The 23752-nt window shown below is 44.1% G+C and overlaps 1 protein-coding gene across 4 annotated transcripts in view; it reads right to left on the reverse strand.

The window, feature by feature from the left end:
* The window catches only part of VRK1 (VRK serine/threonine kinase 1), a 76886-nt gene that overhangs the window by 29028 nt on the left and 24106 nt on the right, over positions 1-23752 (reverse strand). For all 4 annotated transcript variants that reach the window (XR_007453597.1, XM_049612190.1, XM_049612189.1 and 1 more), the window contains exons 2-4: positions 12993-13157; positions 7808-7863; positions 465-534 (exon numbers count right to left, since the gene is read on the reverse strand). Coding sequence is in view for 3 of the 4 variants with exons in the window: in XM_049612190.1 (XP_049468147.1) it covers positions 465-534; positions 7808-7863; positions 12993-13152 (286 nt within the window). In the remaining variant the exon portion in view is untranslated. The remainder of the gene's footprint in view (positions 1-464; positions 535-7807; positions 7864-12992; positions 13158-23752) is intronic.

Raw genomic sequence — 23752 nt, forward strand, 5'->3', positions numbered from 1 at the left:
GGGGGGGGGAGGGGGGGGGGGGGGGGGGGGGGGGAGGGGAGGGGAGGCTTGAAGAGGTCCCCCTCTCTTCCTTAACAGTCTCTTCAAGTTCAACAATTGTAGCATCCTGCCTCCCTCCCAGGTTATGTTGTCTGCAGTTTAGAAAAAATACTCAAAAAGATTGAGAGATCCTTGAGTGATATACGTGAATTAGGATTATATCTCAATTTTTAACAATATTTCCTAAATCATATCATTTATTAACTTTATTCTACATATCAATTTAGGTGAAATCTTATCATAACAAACCCAGGAAGAAATCAGAATTCTCTCCTACAAATCTCCTTAAAATGAAATTGATTCATGAAGTAAAAAATAAAAATAACAAGGCATCAAAATATAAGATCCAGTGCCCTGGTTTTGACCTAAAACAACAACCAGGGGTCATTTTAAGAGTGTAAGCAGATGTGTGCTGTACTCCTTACTTTGCTCTGGTTTGGCAGCTCGCTGGTAGAACTTCAGTTCAGTAAAGAGGGGTCCGTTGTCACTGGGCTCCTTAAAACAGAACGGGTAAGTGACACTAACAGTTGTTAACATCAGGGAGTTATTTTCAAACAAACTTCAAAAAGGACTAAGTCGTTAGTATCAATGAAACTTCAAAAAGGACTAACATCAATTTTTCTTTCCAACGTAATTGTGAACTTAAGGTTGTAATAACTACGTTTAAGTCAAACTCCTCCGAAATGTTCTAGATGTTCTAAGAGGCCATGAGTCTTATATTTCTCTCAAGCTACACTTTTGTCAGTGATAAAATGCTCAAAATCAGATACACAGCTCAGTCTTTGCAGAAGTTTATGAAAAATCTTTAAACTCATTTTCATCTTTATTAAACTTTCTCTTAAAGCAATGATCGGCAACCATGTGAACTGTTTCACCAAGGGGCTACCAGATGCCTCTGAGATCTAATAAAATTTCAATACCCGACTTAACCAATCGGGCAAAATCCTACTCTTTTCCCTGTTTCTCACACAGTCGTATCTAGTTGTGACCTTGTCACAATGAGAATCTTCTGGAACTCCAGAGCGAGCAAGCACAGGCCGTTTAGCTGCATCCCTTCCTTTCTGACACCGATTCCCGTGTTTTTCAAACTAAGGAGCCCTACAATTTACTTCCCCCGTGATAATTCAAAGTCAAGAGAAAAATGGGGCTCAGTAATAATCGTGTTCCACCAACTACACTGGATTACATTCATTTTACATTTTAAGGAATATTAACCGCGAAAATTATTTGTAAAGGGGTATACACACACACACACAAGTATGGACAAACAAGAAATATCAGCCTGTTGAGAGTTTTGCCTTGTGAAATAGCTTTAGAAGGGTAAAAACGATCTTACAATTTTGTGGACTTTTTAAATAGTAAATTATGTCTGAATCAAAACTGGTTAGTATTTCACGTTTCATCATTTCTGTTGGGATTATCTTGTTTATCGAGAATCTGAGAACAATTTTTTAAAGCAGCGAAAACGTCACAGGAGGAAGCTAACTTTTCCAAATCAATTTTAAGGTCGCTTTTCTTTTAGGAAATACGGGAAGAAACTTATTTTGGACAGAACACCCGTATAGCTGGAGTTCAAGGGTCAGCAGAACATTAGAAGAAACGACGATGAGGCCCAAGCCTTTCAGGAATCCCCAGTTCAAGCCCCTATAGGAAGACTAGCCAACGTGCAGAGAGGCCAGGCCCAGTTAAGAATGAGCGAGCACTCAACAGCAAACAGGCAGCATATAACTAACACCTGGCTCGGACACCGAAAATAAACTTGCCTTGTTCCAGGTTAAGTAGACTCTTCAGGCCAGCCTTGGAACAGAGTGGTGCACAAGGATGTGGCATCTCGCCACCTTTTACGAAGGGGAAACTAACCAACATCCAAGGTACGAGTCCAGATCCCGAACTTTTGGACTCCGTACCTCAAGTTTCGCCGTGACCTGTGGCTCGCGTCTCGGCCTCGGCGCTTGGACAGACGCCTGTGCACGCATATAGTCTACGGCCAAGAACGGGCCTTCAGCAGGAGTAGCACACTCAGTGCAAGAAACGAAGAAAGAAATGGAAATTCGAGAGAAGAAATTCTGGTAAAGTTCCTCTCCAAAGGCTAACTTGTAGAACAGCTTATTAATATAATTCAGGTTTGAAAGGGGTTTTCCTAAGACAAATCCTGGCTTATTAGCATCAGTATAAAATTCTGAGCTATTCAGTTTCAACCTATGTCCTATCAAGTTTAATTTTGAAGCTTCCCTTCAGGCAATAATTTATTAAACTTATAATAATAAGAATCAACCCATATAAATCAGACTATTATAAGGAAAGCCCCACTACAACGAAGGCTCTTTGAGCTCATTTCATACTTTTTCTAATCCAATAAGAGTCCATTATAACAAAATAAAGGAGCTACTTTCTTGGCATTGCACTCTGCAGCCAAAGCTAGCTATTTCTGTTGAAGAAAATACCTTAACTCATAACTAAAATTTTATTAACATATTTCAAATCTAAAATACTTTGCCAACTCTGTAATAGCCAAGATTTAGAAAAGAAATTGGGACTGACATTTTAACTAGAATATCACTGAACGTTTCTTTAAGACTTCTAAGTGTCAAAATGAAGAAGACAACAGAAAAAAACTTAAAATGTGATATATTTCAATGGCACCATGTAAAAGCAACTGGCTGCCATTTAAAAATGAAGCTGTATAAAGTTTCCCCTTCCTACCAAAAAATTATGATATAGGAACTGAAAATTCAGGTCACTTCTCATACAGTCGGTGAGGGAAACGAAACATCAGGCTGTAAACTTCTTGCCAGGGAACTTCGAAAATACAGCTTTTATGTCAGTTCACCCTGGAAAGTGACCACGCTATAAAGAACTGTTTAGGATACAAGACCCAAAAGTCCGGCCTCCCGCTCAGTTCTGCCATCAGCTCCCGGACGTGACGGGAAGGGGGTGTGGAAGTGACAACGAATTCATTATTAAAGTCTGTTAATAAGAAAACACAAAAGAGAACTCTTCCTCCCTGCTACCCACCGTCTTACCAGTTTACCATTCATCGCTGCACATCGTCTTTCCTGAGATAAAATACAGTGTCTCTCGGTTATCTACAGGCAGAGGATACGAGTTCACCGTCGCTGGTGACCCGGCACCCCAACTCCAAGGCTGCGCCCGTAAGTCAGTAAGGAATAAGGCCCTAAACAGAACCAGAACGGCCATTGGGTAGGAGAGGGAATATATTTAAAATGTACCTAAACACCTATCTTGAATATGCGTGTCTTTACTGCATTTCAAGACCACGTGTAACTAAGACATCGGTGGGTTAACCATTTGAAGCTCTTTCACATAGCAGACCCGCATATTAGCAGGGACCACATTTTCTGACAAGTCCTCCGCACGGAGGCAGAGGCCTCCCAGAAGCACAGGGTACCTGCCGCCTCTCCTGCATAAACGGATCCACAAAGGTCAACAGGGGTATGCACACAGGATGCCACTGAATATAATTAAGGCGTGCCGTGTGCCAGACTCTACCGGCGGTTCTCAACCTTAACGCGAAAAAGAATCCCCTGGGGAGCTTTGCTAAAAATACCAAGAACCAGGCCCTGCACCCAGAGGTTCTGACTACACCGTACAACCGGAGCGGAGAACCACTGTTTGACTTGATACGCCATTACGTTATGAAGTCTAATTTCACATTAAAAATCAATTTGCCTTCGATTATTTCTTAAATAACAATTTGCTGAGGGTTTTTTTTCCCCAAAGATAACATATGTGCTTGTTTTAGAAAATGTGGAAATACTTTGATATATTTTCTTCGCATATATATGACCATTTTATAAAACTGCCTCCATACTACACGTAGTATTGTATCTTGCTTTTTTTTTAATACTTAATTATGAAATTTCCCCCAAAGAGTAGTCCTTGTTCTTTGAAAACATGATTTTTAACAGCCCCTAATGTTTTAAATGGCGAATGTTCATAAACAGTTGATTTTCATACTGGAAAGATCTGGTACTTATTTTATATGCTTCTGTTTGATGAACCATCTCAATTTTTAATGTTATAAAGCTCTGAGAACAAAAGAGTTACAGAACAGTAGCGGACAGAGCTACGGCCCAGCACGTCACAGGCGGAGGCAAATCGTGAAGAGGCCTGCTCGGAAAGAAACAGACGAGGGACGGGTGGCATCTAGAAATTAAAAGGTGGTGGGAAGTTACAGCTACAAAGTTTTCAAAAGAATGAAACAGGCATTTAAAAACGACACCAAGAAAACAAGTTTGCAACGAGGTCCTTATCACCAGACAACTTAAAATCCAGCCAGAGAGAGAAACCTACAAAAGTGAAAACCAACTGGCGGCATGAGGAGGACGTGCGCTTACGAAACCGCAAACTACAGGGAAACAGGATGCGTGCTTCTAGAGTTTGAAGGAGCTCAGAGAAGACGAGTATCCAGGAGGAAACCAGCAAGCCCTCTCTCTCCCTGAGAGAGGAAAGGGGAAGTCACTAATACCGTTTTGTTTGTGGCGTTCTTCCAGGATCACAGCCAAACTACCACACCGAACATGTTACGGAGATATTACACGCAAAAGAGAAATCAGCTGAGTATTCATCACTGTCCTAATTACAAAGAGAAGGAGTAATACGGGCTAATGGGAACAGAACTAGATTAGGAGACAGGAGATGCAGAACGCTGAACGAGGTCTGATAACAAAAGGCTTTAAACTTAGAAATAGAGAGCAATTTACCACCTTATTAAGCAGCTAAGAAATGTTGCTCCTACCCATTTTTGCCATAACTCTGTAAGTAAAACAGGTGGTGAAAGTGAAGTCACACTGAACACCAACGAAAAGTGCTTGGAATTGCCCGTAAGAAAGCAGAACATCCTAATTCTAAAATAAACCGCAGCCTAAGGGCTGTCAGGCTACAGGGAAGAGAGACCTGTCTCCACATCCATCCCACCCCCAGGACGCGGCCCCGGCAGCGGCCCTCCACGACGTGGGGGGCACTGTGTGCACGTTGGCCAACGGCAGACTGGTCACAGGGAACCACGGCGTTGGAACCTCAAGATCAGGAGAAGTCCTGAGTGGACTCGCCCTCTTCGCACAACGTCAACTCTGTAAAGATCCTAAGAAGAAACTCGTCTTCCCACAGATTTTAATTTTAAGCTGTCGTGTCGGAGACAAATGCAGATAATATTCTGCACCTCCACACAAACAACCCGATTTAAAAGTAAGAACGTTCGCTCCTCTGCTACAGCAGCACACTGAGTATTTCAAAAGGAACGTGAATGCACAGAAGCAGGAGAAAAATCCGAAACGAAAGGGCCTGAAGAAAAGGGAAATGACAGGACACACACTTGAAGCTGTCGACCTTACCTGCACTCCGGGCAGGACCGGGTAACCGGGACCCAGTTAGCTGCCCCCGGTCAACAAGTATCACTAACACACTGGACAGAAGAGGGAGTTACTATTTTCAGACATTAGGCAGAACGGGTAGTACCTCTAAAAGACGGGAAACAAACAGAACGAGCCCCAGGCAGCCCCAGCTTTCCTCACGGAGGCACCAGAGTAAAAAGGGGGCAACTCGGGGTTCTGAGGGGCCAGGAGGCCGATGACCCCGCCGCCAAAACCAAACCAGGAGATTGGACGTTTTTAAAATCTAGAAATATTAGAACAAAATTAAAGACCAACATCCCTCATGAACACAGACATAAAAACCCTTCACAAAATATCAGCAAATCGATTCCAGCATTATGTAAAAAGCGTGACATGTCATAACTAAGTGGAGTGTATGTTAAGAATAATAGTCCTACGCTCAAACGACCAACCGATATCACTGCCACATTAACAGAACGAGGGAGAAAAAGCCTGGGATCCATCTCAGCCGATGCAGAGAAAGCATTCACAAGATAAACAGGCAAACTACAACCCGGGAGAAAATATTGACAACACATACATCTGGAAGGAGACTTGTGCCCAGAACAACTCTCTTACTGCTCAATCACAAAACGCAAAACAACCTAGATATTAAAAAAAAAAAAAAAAAGAAAGACCGAAGAGGCACTCCAAATGCCCAGGAAGCACAATTACTTAGAAAAAGTGATCCAAATCTGCCACCTAGTAAAACTCGAAGACACGTATCACGGCTGCAAACCCACCGACCCGACAAGCACACACACGGAGGAGGACGCGGAAGCGACCGGAACTCCCACACGTGGCTGGTGGACGTGTCAGGTGGCAGAACCACTTGGAAAATCCGTCTTATAAATGTGAATATGCACCTTCCCTGTAAACCAGCGATTCTCCTTCTAGGTATTTATCCAAGAGAAATAAAAAACCTTGTACAAAAATCTTCAGAGAAGCTTTATTCATAATGGCCTAAAACTGGAAACAATCCAAATGTCTATCAACAGGAAATGGAAAGGGAAAAAAAAGCTGTAATATGTCCACATAATATAATATTCTGAGCAGTAAGACTGAACAAGGAACTACCAACAACATGAATAAGCAATATTAAACATTATGCTGAGTGTAAGTCAGAAACAAAACAGTATATAGAGTACAGTATCATTTCTGTGACCTTCCAGACAATAATAACTTATCCACAGCAAAAGTAAAAAAAAAAACCCACACACACACAACCAAAATCTCAGATAAGTGGTTACCTCAAAGGGTACAGGAAGTAGGGGTTTGACCAGAAAAGGACACGAGAAATCTTTTTGGGGTGATGGAGACATTGTATTATTTTGAGAGGGGTGAGAGTTACACAGGCATATGCACTTGTCAAAAGTATTCAAATTATTCAGTATCTATGGCTTTCCTTGTAAAAACTACGCCTGAATAAAAAAGTGTTAAAAACAATCACTAAAACAATTCAGGTCCAAAAGAGTTAATTCACAAGAGATCAGATCTATTCTTCACTGAAAAGAGAGTAAAATAAAACACACCAAACACAAATCTTCAGGATAATTCCGAGTTCTATAGCCTCTAGAAAAAAAGTAGGGGTGGGGAACTTATGTGGGTGATTTGCCTAAATAACAGACCCTGTTATCTCTTCCATTATTTAACAAAAACATGTTCTTCACACGGATTGAAAAAACTCTAAGAGGAGTTACAACTGTAACTTTGTAAGCAGAAAGATGCATAATATATTCCTAATAAAAAACAGTAGCTAAAATGCTCTTTGGTGCACCAATATATACGTGGACCTGGCCACGCAAAGTATGCTTATACCAGATAAGATGCCGTCAACCTCTCCTCGTTACAAACTAATTTCAACATCAGTTTGGCAAAAACAAAGTCCCAAGTGATCACAATTATATAAATAATATAATTTACAAAAATGGAAGGGGAAGGGGAGAAACCTGGGAAAAGAAAACACTGACCAAGTGGAAGCTGACAAGCAAATGCAAGATAAAATACAGCAAAATTTCATTAAACTAGTACAGTCTTATATGGTATCAATAAAGCATCTCAACTATTGCAAACATAGCTGAAATAAACAGAATGAGCTGCGTATTTTTGTTCCATGTCTGTATACCTCCATGCTTCCGTTCATTTCCCACCAAATACCAGTATCACTGTAATTCCAAAGAGAGGAAACAGACGTTTGAACGCAAATTATTGCAAATTATAAAGCTACTTTTGTGTCTTATTAAATATTTATTAAGCACTGTTAAAAATATAGTACCTTGCGGTTCAATTAATTCTAGTCATCAAAAAGGATGTTTTACAAAGTAAATACTATACCCATTCAACAAAGAAGAAAAGCAGCTAAAATCTTTTCTTACCACTTTTACAACACAGGGTGCATCACTGCCCACAGATTTCGAAGAATTCAGATCAGCTGTTTGAAAAAGTGACATATGTAATATCAGAACAAGAAGTAGCATCGTTTTAATTAGCCTGTTAACCAACCCTTTGTTAATATTTAGGTCTGTGTATCTAAAACTCCTTGACAGAATAAATTTCAGTTCCCAAATATGTGTCTCAGGATTATCATTACAGTGTATCTCATCAACGTGAAGACTTTTTTTTCATGAGTTAACATGTCTGAAATTGAAATGCCTCTTATAATTGCTGGTATCTTCAAAATGATCATCAATTAAGTATGGAAAACTCTGAGTTAAAGATTTCTTTAATTCCAAAGTGCTCATGGCCTTTGATATGCTAATGTAGGCTGTGAATTCCCAAGAGGACGGTAACTGATAAAATTTCTTAAATATACAAACCAGGGAATCCTTTTAAGAAGGGGCACTTAAAAATTAAAAAAAAAAAAGGAAAAAGAAAAAAAAAGGAAGAAAAGAGAGGAGCTAAAATTCCAAAAGCCACTAGTTTTGGGGGAAAAGAAAAAAGCAAAACTCCTCTAACCCAACAGCCAGGATGTTGGCACCAGAACTCTGAGCTGCCATCCGTAATACTCTTAACGTGGCTGCCATTTCATTGCCTGCGAACAGAGCAGCACAGGTGCCCTGGAACACTGACTGCATCAGGAGGGTTAGGCCGCCCACATTCATTAAACAGATATTTCTACAGAGGACCTCCTCCTATATGCCAGTGTCTAGGAAAGTGATTCGGTAATGAACAGAAGGAAGTAATCGCTCCGCTTGTGAAGCTGACGTTTCAGTGGTAGGACACCAACAACTATTAAAATACCAAGTACGCTTGATGGTGTAAGTGCTACAGAGGGAAAATGAGGCAGGAACGGAGGGCAGACAAATGCTGCAAGGTACCAGGAGAAACCTCCCTGCCAGGGTGTCACTGGAGCAGCGGTCTGAGGCAGGGAGGGAATAAGCCACGCAAATATCTGGGGAAGAACATTCCAGGCAAACCAGCACAAAGGCCCTGACGTGGAAAGTCTCTGACGAGTCTGAGGAAAGCAAGGAGGCCAAAGTAGCTGGAAAAAATTAAGTGAGGTGGAAAGGAACAGGGGACCGATCAGAAACGCAGCAGGGAACAAACAGCAGCATGATGGGTGACATAAAGCTGTCACTGCGATTGAGCCGGAGAGCCGCTGGAAGGTGCCGGGAAGAGGATGGCAAGATCAGACTTCGATCCCTTAAGAATTCTTCAGGCTGCCTGGTGGACAACGGCGTGCACAGGGCAAGGGCAGAGGCAGGGAGGTCGGCCGGGCTGTTACGACGCTCCAGGCGAGAGACGGCAGAGGCCTGAGCCAGGGTGGCAGCCGACCAAGTGCCGCGAAGTGGTCTGACTATGGGCGTTTCCAGAGAAGAGCCCGCCGGATCTGTTGGTGAACTGGATAGAGAGGACAAGGGCGGGAAAGGAGGTAAGGAGGCCTCCAAGTTTTGAGCCTGAGTAACTGCAAAGAGGAAGCTGCTACTTACTAAGACAGAGAAAACCGCAGGAAGAGCTGGTGCTCCAGGCTGCCTGAAGTCTCAGATGCTCACGAAACATCCAAGTTCGATTGTTAAACAGGCAGTTGATCTACAAGTCTTGAGTTCACAAGAAAGGTCCACGTTCGAGAAATGAATTTGAGAGTCGTCAACATGGAAATACCACTCACTTAAAACCAGGAGCCCAGAAGACCCCTAGGGAATGAGTGAGGACAGAAAAAGGAGGAGACCCCAGGACCGAGCCCTAAGGCATTCTCACATTAGAAGGTGATGAGATGAAGGAGGGAAGGAAAAGGAAATCAAGAAACTGCCAATCAGCTGGGAAACAGCAGTATTTTGAAGAGGCTGCAGCTAAGGTACTTCACACTGAAGAAGGAACACTGAGTCACAAGAACGGCTAACGTGGGCGGACGGAAAGTGGGAGCTCCAAGATACATCACTCAGATGCTGAGTTAGTGATAGAAATCAGGTTGTTGTTTTTTTTTTAAATAAGCATGCAGTATACAAAATATTAAAATAAGGATAGTATCGCAGTCATACTGCACAATTCAAGTGAGGAAAGGGGAAAAGGCAGCTCAACAACTCATTTGAACATCATGTGCTACAAAATACGCCACGCACAAAGAGTACGGGAGATCTCCCATTGGCGAGAAAGAAAAATGGTTTCAACACAGCATGGAAAGCAGTAAGAAAGGGTTGGGGCGCCTGGGTGGCTCTGTCAGTGAAGCATCCGACTCTTGATTTCGGCTCAGGTCATGATCTCACAGTTCGTGGTTCGAACCCCACGTCTGGCTCCGTGCTGATAGTGCGGAGCCTGCTTGGGATTCTCTGTCTCCCTCTCTCTCTGCCCCTCCCGGCTCTCTCTCTCAAAAACAAAAAATTAAAATGGAAAAAAAAAAAAAAAGGTTAACGCAAAGCAAATATAAACAGACGGTACCTGCTCTAAACCCAGCTTTGGAAAAATGAAGAAAAGAAGCATCACGTACAGAGATCAAGGGGCAAAGGGCAGCATGATGGCCAAGGCACAGATTCTGAGAAAATAAAAGGGACGAAGATAAACGTTACACAGGGACCAGACTATAGGAAGGGTCTTGTATGCCATTCCCAAAAATCTGGCACTTTGTCCCCAGGGCCAGGGCGAGCCATTACAGAATTTAACTAGTTTAGATCGTTCAAGCCACGATGTGAACAATGGGACGCAGGGGGCAAGACTGAACAGAGAAAAGTCACTGCCGTGGCAAGAATCCAAACAAGACCTGAAAATGACCTGCACTAAGGCAGGGTCGGCAAACATGGAGAGAGAAAGCCCCACAGGTAAAGCAACAGGACTAGACGAAGTAGCAGGGACAGTGGTGAAGGAACACTTGAGAAGGCCTTCCCAGTGCCTGGCGTGAGCTAATCCTCTCCTAGTCAGTCACGAGAGAGCCTGTGCGACGTCCAAGGAGAGAGCCCTGAAGGCCACCGGCTGCGGGCCTGCACTTGGGGGATCGAGTCCTAGGCTCCAGACAAAAGATGTGGACATCGACAGTGAAAAGACAGTAACGGCAGCCGTGAAACGGAAGAGGTCACTCAGAGACAACACACAGAATGACAAGTGAGCCAAGAAAGGAAAGCTGAGGAGCACGGAAGTCTTCCAAGAACGACCAAGCACCTCCGAAGAGGCAGCAAGGACACCACGAGGGAAGCGTCACCGTGAAACACAACGGAAACCATCTCTGTGAGAAGGAAAGGCAGACACGAGCAAATGCCACAGAAAATACCCAAGAAAATCCAAAAGCAATCTTTTGAATTCATTAGCGGAAATTGCTGCGGATCCTGAACACGGCTGCTTCTGTGTATCAGTGGGCCCAGAGAGAGAAACTGGAGGCAGCGATATTAAAGCAAATCCACATTGATCAGCTCAGCTTTACAAAAGCACAGTTTTATTGCAGAAATCACTGGATATTAAAACTACTCACTATCAGATGGCACTTTCCAACGATAAATACAAATACAAATAAAACAGCACAAACGCGACCCAAGCTGCAGATGTGCCAAAGGTTACAAAGCAAGTTAACCAAGGCAGAACCAAGAGCCTCCTTGCTTCCAGCTGCCACTCCTCACGGGAGCTGTCCTGGGTGCCCGCGGTCTGCGGTATAGACGGCTCGTACCATGCGCCACCTCTAAACCACAAGGTCAAAACCTACATACCTGCCAGCATGGCTACTAACCTTGCACGGTTTATGAGGGTTCTCACCTGAACAGACAGCCTAGTTTACCGGGACGGGCTCTGGCTCTGAACAAAACGAAAGAATCGGCACCTGTCTGAGGCGCCACTGACCTAGAGGAATCGTATTTACACGCACAGTAGGGCACTGGGTTTCAAGCTGTGTCACGAACACACCTCTAAGAGGCGGCAGCTAACCCGACACCCCCACTGGTCCTGGAGGAGTCGGAGTCGGACCCTCCTGAGTAAGAGCTCTTGATCCCTGCCAAGGGGCTCTCAAATGTCAGCATGCATCTGAATCCCCCGGGGCACTTGTTCGGTCGCACCGCTGGGCCCTCTCCCTACAGTGTCTGATTCGGATTCCTAGGCCAGGGGTGGGACCTGAGAATCTCAGTGCCGACAAGTTTCCATGACTGACACGAACCTAGTATCTAATATTAGTATCTTGAGTAAGATGCTGCTTGGAAGAAAAAAGGGTTCCACTACTGAAAATAAAATGTTATAAACCTCGTGGCAGAAACTATATAATTAAGTAAATAGTTAACTAAATTGAGAGTAGAGGTGGAGTGAGAACATATCACGGAAAAGTCAGAAAGAAGTATCAAAAGAAACATGAACTCTAACTGTATCGCTACTAATATTCCAGGTGAAGCGGTCAGCTCTAGAAGCAATCAGGTAAAATATTTTTTTATATCAACAATTTAGTTCACCTGTAGAATCTCAGGGTTCCACACGGGTCTCCCCAAATTTCAGAGTAAGTTTGCTCATTAATAACACATTCTCCCAATTCCATTAGGATGCCTACTAGAGTTGTATAGAAAGAAAAACCAAATCCACACCTGTTAAAGATCTAAAAATCTCCAAATTAAGCCAAAATAAAGGGAATCGATCCTAACTGAATGGAGGTACAGAAAGGAAGGTGGCCAGGGCTTTCTCCGGGTATCGGAAGAGATTGAGACTATAGAAAATATCTTAAACATCTAAAGCACAATATTACAGATACGCTACCCTCTTTTTCTACTGTGATTAAATCAACTTTCCTTTCCGCTCCTGTGTCAGAGACGCAGTTGCCTAACCATACAGTCTTAAGTTGAATCTAGAAATCGTTAGGAACAACCTGTGAAAAGCTCCTAGCTTAGAAACTCCTTCAATAAGAAAGCATGTCAATCTTTGGACGGGCAATTACAAGTAGTCCTACACCGGGGTGCCTGGGGGGCTCGGTCGGCTGAGCGTCCGACTTCAGCTCAGGCCACGACCTTGTGGTTCGTGAGTTCGAGCCCCGCGTCGGGCCCGCGGCTGTCAGCGCAGAGCCGGCTTCACGTCCTCGGTCCTTCTCTCTCTGCCCCCCCCCCCCCCCCCCCCCCAGTTGCACTCTGTCTCTCAAAAATAAACATTCAGCAGCAGTCGTACACTCACCAAGATATATGCAACCGAAGCCGCCCTGGCCGATGGGGGATCCTAGTTTCCACTCCTTCTTCGTCATGTCAGTGATGATCTCCCCAGCTGCAAAGTGTTCGGCAAGTTGTCTCTTTGTGGGGCCCTGTCTTCCAGCCTGAGCCACTTTTACTCGAGGCATCTTCACTATAATATAAAAGAAAGCGACGTTCAGAATTATAATCCTAGAAGTGCTGAAACATTTTCCACGAAGGAAAGCTCTGGGCTCCACAGAAAAGCTCTGGGCTTTTCAAATGAGGAAGCGCATTTACGACCCGACAGGCGACGCTTTACACATGGGCCCCCAGCCAGCCTCACTCACAACGCTGTGAGGCTTACATTCTCGTCCCCATTTCACAGAAGAGGAAACGAAGGCTTGGCCAAGTGTGGCAGCGCATCCAAGGCTGGAGACCTAGGAAGCGGGAGAGCAGCAGAAATCTGCCCTGAGGACCGACGGACGGGGCCCCAAAGCCTCAGCAGCACGGCCCCCAAGTACAAAATCAGCAGTGAAGGAGCAGACCTTTCAGAACAGTGACAAGGGAACTGGGGCTGTTTGGTGACAGCCAGCATTGCATGCTTCCCTTGTCACCACTGTCCCTTCTGGCGGTGACCCTCGATTCACCCTTCTCACTCACGGACACACTGAACGTTAACACTCAGGGAAAGCGGTGTTACTGTGAAAACGGCCCAGGGCTGGGATCAAAAGGCCCAGATTCCAGTGCAGCTATGACACCAGCGGGATGGGTGACGCTGATCAAGTCACTTCTCTCTGGGCTTTAAGTGCCCTCATATGCAGCTTACCTCACTGAGAGAAAGAACCCAGGCGGGGAAGGGGCGGGGGGCGGGGGGCCAAATTCTCAGCTCTACAATTACGAATTGAAAAAGACGTAAAACGAATACTCTTTGGGAGGCTATAGTTCCTTGAAACTATCAGAGACCACAAAGAGGGCAGTAAGAGTTTATGGGGTGGTCCGCAGCACCTGAAACGGCTGTTCACGTGAACGAAGTCTGTTAAGAGAGGACAATTCGCAAAAGGTGGCTCAGTCTGGAGCCCAGGCAGTCCAAATCCATACACACGACATCAGACGGGGATATTTTAGCAAATATCCACCCACTATCCCTCCACAGGCATAAACTCCATAGATGCAAATACTCTTTATGAACTTATTGGGGATTTTTAAAATTCTTCTTATAGAACACCAACCCTTCTTCATCGTCTGAATCTTCTCTAAGTTAACAAAATATCTTCAGAATAAATGAAGGTGGCAATTATGTCTTCCTCTCAAGCAGTTCTCTTGATGCATATTTTTAATCATTGTAAAATCTCCCTGAATGAGTTTCAGTGTAAACCCTGACAGCCAGACTCAATACACAAGGTGACTTTTACAGCTATGGTTGTAGCTGAGTACAAGGAACAACCACGACAGACAGTTCTACCAAACACTACGAGGGATGCCTTCTCAATTTACCCAACTGTATCAAATCATCAGCATAATCTCCTATTTGACACTGTCCTTAGAGGAGTCAAGACAGTTGAAAATGAGTTAAAAAAAAAAAAAAAATCTTTTCCTCTTTCTGGAACTCAAGACAGTAACTAGACTATCTTTTGTGTCTTTCTGGAATTCCTTTCCAAAAGCGACCATATTTCAAATGAAATATTCTGCCTCACCTTCTACTCAATAGAAACGGTGGTCAACAAAAAGCGTTTTTCCTCCGAAGTATGTGGTTAGCTTTTACTCTCAGTTTTATTCCCACAGCCTAAATGTGATCATTAGCACAGTCTGGACTGACTTTTCCTTCCTCCCGAAAAGCCGTCGCACAGAGCGGAGGCCGTCACGGCCGGCCTCCTGACGTCTGTACAAACCGCCACGTCCAAAGGTTCACTGCTACTGAAGGGGGTGGGACCGCCAGCTCACCGGTCTCATCTCCCGAAATTTCCCCCAGAAAACCCAACCAGGACAACTGGAGAGCAAGCCTCAAACCCCAGGGACGGCATCTCCAACAAGAGCGGGTGACAACATCCCTCACCTCCACAAACCCCGAAATGGGAGCGGGTGAAGAGGCCGCAGACAGCGGGATGGCCCACGTGCCACCAGCAGCTGGCAGGGAAGCGGCAGAAGTGCGGCGGTGTGTCTGACGAATCTGAGAATCCCCAGGTTACCAGCAGGTACTTCTCAGAAGCACGGAGACAATGCGGGAACAGCAGCCACGGCCGGGAAGGGCTGTGCACACTCCGGCAGCGGGCAGCGGGCGAGCGGCGGGGGCTCCCCGGGAGGGCTGGGGCGGGCCGGCCTCCACGGCTCGAAGGACCAACCAGCCAGAACTCTCCCTCAGGTGGAGGAAAAACTGCTAGCAATGGAACCCAAACTGAGCATCGCGAAGATAATACAAAGAAAGGGGAAAGAAGGTTCAAATCAAAGTAGATGTGTAAGTTCGCCTCCATGGTTCGGAACGTGACACCAAAAAAAAACCGAAACAAAATGAAAAACGAAAAAGAAAAGGAGGCTGTAAAGGATGACAGGAAGTCGACCCGACTGACCCATCTAGAACCCATCTAGAACTAATTGCACATAAAAGAAAAATTGCTTATGAAACTCAGCAACCAAAAAGAGGATCAAGGCCCAGTCCCATGCAAACTCAAAAATTTAAAAAAAAAAAAAAAAAAACCCCTTCAGAAAAATACATAAAGCGTGCCTGCCAAAAAATTGAGAGCTATGAACCAATATTTCAAAAGAAGCTTAAACATTTATATATATATATAAAGACTAAGATCAGAACTAGAAAAACTCAGAAACCAAGAGATAGAAGGAAACTAAAAAGTAACAATCATTTCCAAAATGAAAACTAAACTCGAAGGAGCATCAAACTGAATGCAATTTAAACACAGTGACTTAACAGAAATAGTCCAGTGAAAAGGAACAAACTTTAAAAATCGCAAAGGGTGGGGGCACCTGGGTGGTTCAGCCGGTTAAGTCCCCAACTCCTGATACCTGCTCAGGACATCATCTCGTGGTCGGGGGATCCAGCCCGGTGTCAGGATCCACACCGAGCGTGGGGCCTGCTTGGGACTCTCTCCCTGACTTTCTACCCCTCCCCACGTGCACGTGTGCTCGCTTGCTGTCTCTGTCTCTCTCTGTCTCTCAAAACGAACTTTAAAAAAAATAAAAAATAACTAAAAATAAAAAAGCGTGAAAAAGAGAAACATTTCAGGAGAAAATCATAAATTCAGAACACGGAAAAAGACAACGAACATACCACAAAGAGAACCAAAGCAAAGGAATAGGATACTAAAGACACTTTAAGAAGAGTTCGCTGAACTTAAAAAAAAAAAAAAAAAAAAAATGTGAATCAAAAAAAAAAAAAAAAAAAGGTTGCAGCACACACGGTCCACAGGAGCAATCAGCTCAGCATGACCCACGCCCAGCACAGCCTAGTAAAAAATTACCAAACTCCGTGGTGAGAGCAAATATTCCTTGAGCATCCAGGCCGAAAACAGATCTTTTGTAAGGAAAATAAATCAGGCTGTCCTCACTTTGACAGCAACACTTGTGCCAGGGAAAAAAGAGAAAGTAACAAACTTAAGACAAAGAAAACACAAACGGAAGATTTTATGCTCAGTTAAATTTCAAGTACAAAGACCAAAGTGTTCTCCACATGGAAAAAGGGAGTCAGAACCCACGGCAGAACAAGCCTTAGATATCCAAAATGCACGAAGAAACATGGCGAGCGGGAAGCGGGTATTTATTTATGTATTTACATATATTTATTTGTAGAACCGAGTCACCAAGGGCAATCAGGACAGCACAGAGTATATAATGGGCACATGTCCTGACAAAGTAGGTAGGGCACAACTGTAAAAAAAAAAAAAAAAAAATGGGAGAACACACGCAAAAAAGAAAACAACTTTCCAGAAACCATTACACAAGTGCTACTTGGTTTTGTTAACTAAGGTTACTGTATACAGCTGTGGCATAATGTAAATGAGTAATTACGTGATATTTTAATGGTCATCCCCTTGTATCCTTAAAAATCAAGATTCAAATTGAAAGAAAGGGGATGCAGATGAAAGAAGAGGTAAGGCTTAAAATGCTTTACTGGGAAATATTTGTAATTCAGAAGTTATTTTATCTTCTGCAAAACACACACACACACACACACACACACACACACACACACACCCTTTTGTGTTTGCTAGCCTTATTCGCAAAAAAAGCTTCAAAAAAAATAACCAAACCAGTAGTAGTGATTATCTCTAGTGCATAAATTGTATTCTTGAAATACTGTTCCCTCTAAAAGAAACCAGGTCCCTTGAGGAAATGGCTGGTTCCGGGTCTGAAGCTACAAGTGTACAAGGCGCACTTGGGACACCTTGTCATTTCTAGGTGTCAAGGAATCTCTCAAAGATGACTGGGGTTATGTCAGATATGTCTAAGGAGCCAAATGAGATGCTCCCACTGACTAAAGATGGGCCAGTTTGAGTCAATAAGGATAATAACTGCTATGGATTAAAACAAATAAAATGGGTAAATCCAAGAGTTTATAATAGTAAGAAAACCTAAGTGGTCACCTCTAGAGAATAATAGGAAACCACGTAATTTTGAAAGGTGGTTCGAAAAATTTAAAAAAAAAAAAGAAAGAAAGGAATGAATGAATGAAAAGAATCAAGCATTTATCTTTTCTTACTTACATGAATTGTACCGCAGGGTAACCAAATATTAAATGAAGAGAAATTTCTCCTTATGGAAAATTTTCAGCTAATAAATGAATAAGAATGGTTTTAGGTTAGCACCCTTTCCACCTTCTAATGAATTAATGGATCCAGACACTGAGCCCTGATAGCTACTAACATCAAAATATGAGAGATGTCCAGACATATTATACTCCTCCTGATAAAAGAACATGCTCATACCCATGAAGTAATCTTGCCAAAAAAGAAAAAGAAAAAATAGACCCTGAATCTGATCAAGCCTACCAATTCACAGGATATGAAAAGAACAGAAGAACATGATAAGCTATAGCACAGGATTGCAATCAGCAAAATCCCAAGGGTGGGAAACCCTAAGGTCCATATAATCCCATTTCTGCAACTGGTAAGGGTAGAAAAAGGAGAGATGGGGGAGAAGAGAACCAGACGCAAAGAGACGTAAAACAACATAGTACCTGAAACAAAACAAAATCAGGCCAATCTAAACTGCAGTGTTTAGGGACGCACATGTGCGTGATAAAACTATAAAGAAAAGGAAATGATCGCCCTAAAAGACAGAAGTTACTTTTGGAAGCATAAGAAAGTTGTGGTGAGGATGGGGCCGGGGGTTCTATTTTATGACATCGGGGGTGGTCCTAACAGTACCTTAGAATTCGTGGAGTCTGTATCTATCTGCTTAATAAGGTCTTCCGTATTGTGAACTATTTTGTTTTTAAGCACTAAAAAAATTACTGTTCCTGTAGTTAACAATCACCAAGAGACTGAAACTGACAATCTCTTCACACTCTATGAGCTTGTCCCATCAGACACACACACACACACACACACACACACACACACACACACACACCCATGCACTCCTAAGTCAAATCTGCACTTGGTTTCCTGTGAGCTATCAGTTGCCTTTTGCTTTTTTATTTACAGGCGCTTGTTATACGTTCTCTAGTAGAGAAATAAACTCTTGAAACTGCAAATAATTTTCCCCATCTGCCCTTTGATACTGTGTATTTTTAGCTTTTGGACTTCATGGAATCCTTGGAAAGACCCCTTCCAGTGACTCTCGTCAAACATCTCCCAGGCCTTCTTTTAGTTGTTTTACGGCTTCATCATTTGCTGATACAACTTTCTTTGTCTACACTTACACTGGTATAAGATACAATCAGAGGTTAAGAGTCTGCAAGTTTCCAAATGGTTACCCAGTTTCTTCTCCTCGGTCCCTCATGCACAGTAGGGAGATGCGCAGGGTTCGAGGAACGTAAACCCACCACACAGCCGGGGTCAATGACAGACAATAAAAGTTCACATGAAGTTGTTGTTCTTTTCCACACAAAGTTGCTGTCGTCACCCATTCCTGTTCCTCCAAACAAAGGCTTACCGGTTGTGGCCCCCACTCTGGAGAACACCACTCTGCCGGCGTGGTCTAAGATCTGGGTCTCGGCCCCCGGCGTGTCCCCTTTCCACGTCCCAGCACAGCCGTTTGATCTTGACGGCATCTGGCCGCCCCCTTACTTTCTGGGTCAGGGTTACAGAAGTCTCCTGGTTTCAGACAGTAGGAGATGGGCGTTGGTCAATCTCCTTGTTCCTTTTTAAGTGATTTCTCAAAAGAAGGGAGGAGAACTATTGAAAACCAGAAGCCCCTGCTCAAAAACGAAGTGTTACACCCATAAGCATTTGCCTCGGTAACTCAGTGACTTTCCTAAAGAACTTAAAACACTAATTTCAGTTCAACAATCGCTTTAATACATTATAGGTTTCTTCCAATAACGAAACCAATACCTACATCAGGTTTCTATTAAAGAATACGCCGGAAGGCGCGAACTTCCACCAAATTAAACCTTCCTACGTCGCTTCTGCCCACCGGGAGCACGGCGAATCCACTACTATGGCAGCTTATGGGGAAGAGGCCAAGAAAGGGAAAACTTTGCCGCCATATAACCCGTTACATAATCTGAACATCTCTTTCCCCGGTGATAGTGAATGCGATACAGATGCAAGGGGAAAAGCACATCAAGATGCAGACCAGCACTGCCCTTTGCTGAAACCACTCGCTGCCACAGTCCGTATTAGCATATTCACCAAAATTTAATTGTAAACAGAGTAATTATGGTACTAAAGTTATTAAATACACAAAGCAAGCTTGGAACTATACATATTCAAATGGAATTTCAGTGGCAGATCAACTTTTATATCTGAAACAATACCCTAATTAATAGTCAGCTCTGATAAGAAAACGGTCCTGTTTCTCAGATAACATTCCCAAAAAAGTTCTGCTGTGAATATTAAAACAAAGTTTTGTGAAGAGATTTTTTTTAATTTCAACAGCTATATTTATCACAATATGGTACTGTATTTAGACCACTGATACTTTTCAAGTCCTGGATTCAAATTTGGAATCGTTTTTTTCCAGTCTCCTGCTGAAGACAGAAAAAAGCTTGAATGGATCGAGAGACACCACTTATACTTAATGAGCTCTACAAATTCATCATACCCAAACTGGGAAATTACAGTGCAGTAATAAACCCTGTTATACACTGGACGGCTAGTCATAAATTTTCCCTAAAATAGACATTATGCGTGTAAGTTCCTCTGCGGGGGGGGTCACATATTTTTAGGAAATTGTCTTTAAATCCTGCGCTTCTCTGGTATGTTTAAAAAACATTTTTTCTTTAACATTTATTCATTTTTGAGAGACAGAGAGAGAGCATGAGCAGGGAAGGGGCAGAGAGGAGACACAGAATCCGAAGCGGGCTCCAGGCTCCCAGCTGTCAGCACAGAGCCCGACGCGGGGCTCGAACTCACGGACCGGGAGATCATGACCTGAGCCGAAGTCAGCCGCTTAACCGACTGAGCCACCCAGGCGCCCCTTCTCTGGTGTGTTTTTAAACGGCATGGAGGCACAGTGACTCACAGTGAATTCTGAGCAAACTGGACTGTTCACCATCCCATGAACATGGTACCTGAGGATTCTTATCTCCGCTCTTTGCCGTGTACAGCTTTTTCAAGCCCTCCCCCGTGGACAAGCACTGAAATCTTTCTCGAGCCCAAAGATCTCTCTCTTCTTCAGTCAGATCTGGTCTCTGAGGTTTCAGGACTGTCCTCACCTCTTATTTCATGTAATAAATGTTCTGTACGTTGATAAGCTCCCTGGGTGCAAGAACTGTCTTACAACACACCACTTAGGCAGGAATTCAAGGAATGTGTACACATAAACATCAAAAAGGGTTTCTTCGCCCCTCGAGTATCTGATGTCTAACTTTGTGCTTAATACACATCACTCAAATGCAGCGGACACTGCCCTCCTTCTAAAAGCCCGGCAACTCGAGTCTCTTCCCCGTCTCCACAATGACAAGGTCGAACCCTGTTTATCCTCCCGGGAACCGTAATTCCCCTTCTTAACACGTACGTCTCCACAGATGACCTCAGCCCCTAGTCCAGAGAGGAAACTGAAGCTTCGAGTGGGCATTCTCTTACCTTTCTAAGACCCAAACCTAGGAACCGCCCACAGGGACGTCACGCCCACCTCTGCATCCATCCAGCCTTCCCATCCCTCCATCCCTCCTATAACAAGTCAGGGAAGCTCTCCTCCCCTACCCTTCGGCTGGGCCTGGAGCCCATCCCCTCCAGCCTTCTTAGGACTTTCACTATGAATTAGTCCCCTTCCACCGTTAATCTAACTTTCTTCTTCCTTTCACGCAAATGTCTCAATATGTCTCAGTGACCGTGTGCGTACTGACCTCTCCTTTCTCCTCGCTGGCGCCACACCTGCTTCCCGCCCCGTCCACACCCACCTTCAGGAGCCACCTCCCAGCGATCTTGCTAAGGGCACTGAGTCCAGATGACGCGCACCCTCTCCCTGCTCGGGAGAGCACGACACTGGTGTTCATTCCTTCCCTCTGGAAACATTCTCGTCCTTTGCTGCCGCAATGCAACACCATCCTGATGTTCCTGCCACAGTTTAGGCCGTTCGCTCTCTAGATAATTTGGGAAATGTAACCGTGAGGAGCCACGGCTTGTTTTCTCAAGGAGTCTGTTCTGCTTTTTGACGTACGGTTTTCCAGGAGTGAACCATGTTAAAAAAGGGGCCCGCCTACGCTTCCCCAGCTTACGCCAAAATACAAATTTTACAAAGTGCGAGTAAATTACATAAAAGAAAAACATGCTGCTAAATAAAATTAAGATGTTAGAAATAAAATTAAGAGCTCTGAAATTAAGTTGGAGGCGTACACAAAACCAGAACTGATTGCTATGCTTTTCCCGTCGGCCTACCGATCTCAAGAGAAGAGGGTACGGTCTCAGACAGTCGCACACCAGGTTCACGGCAACACTGCGGACAACAGTCGAGAGGCGGAAGCAACCCAGGGGTCCCTGGGCAGAGGAGTGGAAGAACAAGAGGTGGCGTGTAGAGACAATGCAGTAGGACTCAGCCTTACAAGGAGAGGAAATTCTGGGACGCTTGGGGGGCTCAGCCGGCTAAGCGTCTGACTCTTGGTTTTGGCTCAGGTCACAATCTCGCGGTTTGTGAGTTCGAGCCCCCCCCCCCGTCGGGCTCTGCGCTGACAGCTGCGGAGCCTGCTTGGGATTCTCTGTCTCCCTCTCTCTCTGCCCCTCCCCTGCTGTCTCTCTATCTCCCTCTCTTAAAAATAAAGAAACATTTTTAATTTATAAAAAAAAAAGAGAAAATTCTGACACGCTACAGTACGGATGAATCTTGAAGACATGCTGAGTGAAATAAGCTAGTCACAGAAAGACAAATGTTGTATGTATCCACAAATATGTATCCGCTACATGAGGTATCTACAGCAGTCAAATTCACAGAAACAGAAAACAGAATGGTTGCCAGGGCTGAGGGGAGGAGGAGAAGGGGAGCTGCTGTCTAACGGGTATAGTTTCAAACCTGCAAGATAGAAAGAGTTCTGGAGACTGGTTACACCACAACGCAAATACCTAAGGCTAATGAACTGTACACTAAAAAACGGCTGGGGTGGTATATTTTGTCATTTTATGTTGTTACTCCCCCCACACACACACAATTAAAAAAAGAATGAAGAGAGTGTATGGACCCAACAGGTAAAACAGACTGTATAATACTAACATATTCTTGGTGATTATGGACACACACACACACACACACACACAACTGGAAAAGCATTACAAGTGGGATTAGTGCAAAGGTCCTCTTATAGATGCTAATTACAGGCCCATCTCCTTCTATTGTGCGTTGCTTTATTGCGCTTCACAGATACTGTGTTGTTTTACCAAACTGAAGGTTTGTGGCAAGTTTCTGCAGCACAAATCTACCGGTGCCATTTTTCCAACGGCATTTGCTCACTTTGTGTCTCGATAGTTTTTGGAAATTTTCACACTGTTTCAAGCTTTTTCCATCATTATTAGATCTATTATGGTTATCTGTGATCAGTGGTTACGACTCACTGAAAGCTCAGACGATTGTTAGCGTTTTTAGCAATAAAAATTTTTTTAATTAAGGTACACAGACTGTTTTCTCAGATGTAACGCTATATTGCACGTTGAACAGACTACAGAAGAGTGTAAACATAACTTTTATATTTGCACTAGGAAACCAAAACATTCGCTTGACTTCCTTTATCATAATATTCACTTGGTTGCAGAGGTCTAGAGCTGAACCCGCCATACAGGGAGGGCGGCTGGCCACGCGGTCATCTCGAGGAAGAGCACCCCACCCTGAGGGGGCAGCAAGTGCAAAGGCCCTGGGGCCAAGAGTATGTCCAGCTTGCTCTCAGAGCAGCGAGGAGGTGGGGGCAGCTGGAGAAGAATCAGCTGGGGGAGAGCATTAGCTGACATCAGAGACGTGAAAGGGCCTGGGGTGGTGATGGCACCCAACACACAGGCCACTGTCAGGACACCTACTTTAACTCGCAGTGAGATGGGAAATTCTGGGAAGGTTCCGCGCGGAGAAGCGGCATGCTCTGACTTACGTCTTCAAAGGATCACTCTGGTTAATGCATGAGACAGACTGCGGGGGGGGGGGGGGGGGGGGGGGGGGGGGGGGGGGGGGGGG

This window comes from Panthera uncia (genome assembly GCF_023721935.1).
Source record: "Panthera uncia isolate 11264 chromosome B3 unlocalized genomic scaffold, Puncia_PCG_1.0 HiC_scaffold_1, whole genome shotgun sequence".
Taxonomy (NCBI): domain Eukaryota; kingdom Metazoa; phylum Chordata; class Mammalia; order Carnivora; family Felidae; genus Panthera; species Panthera uncia.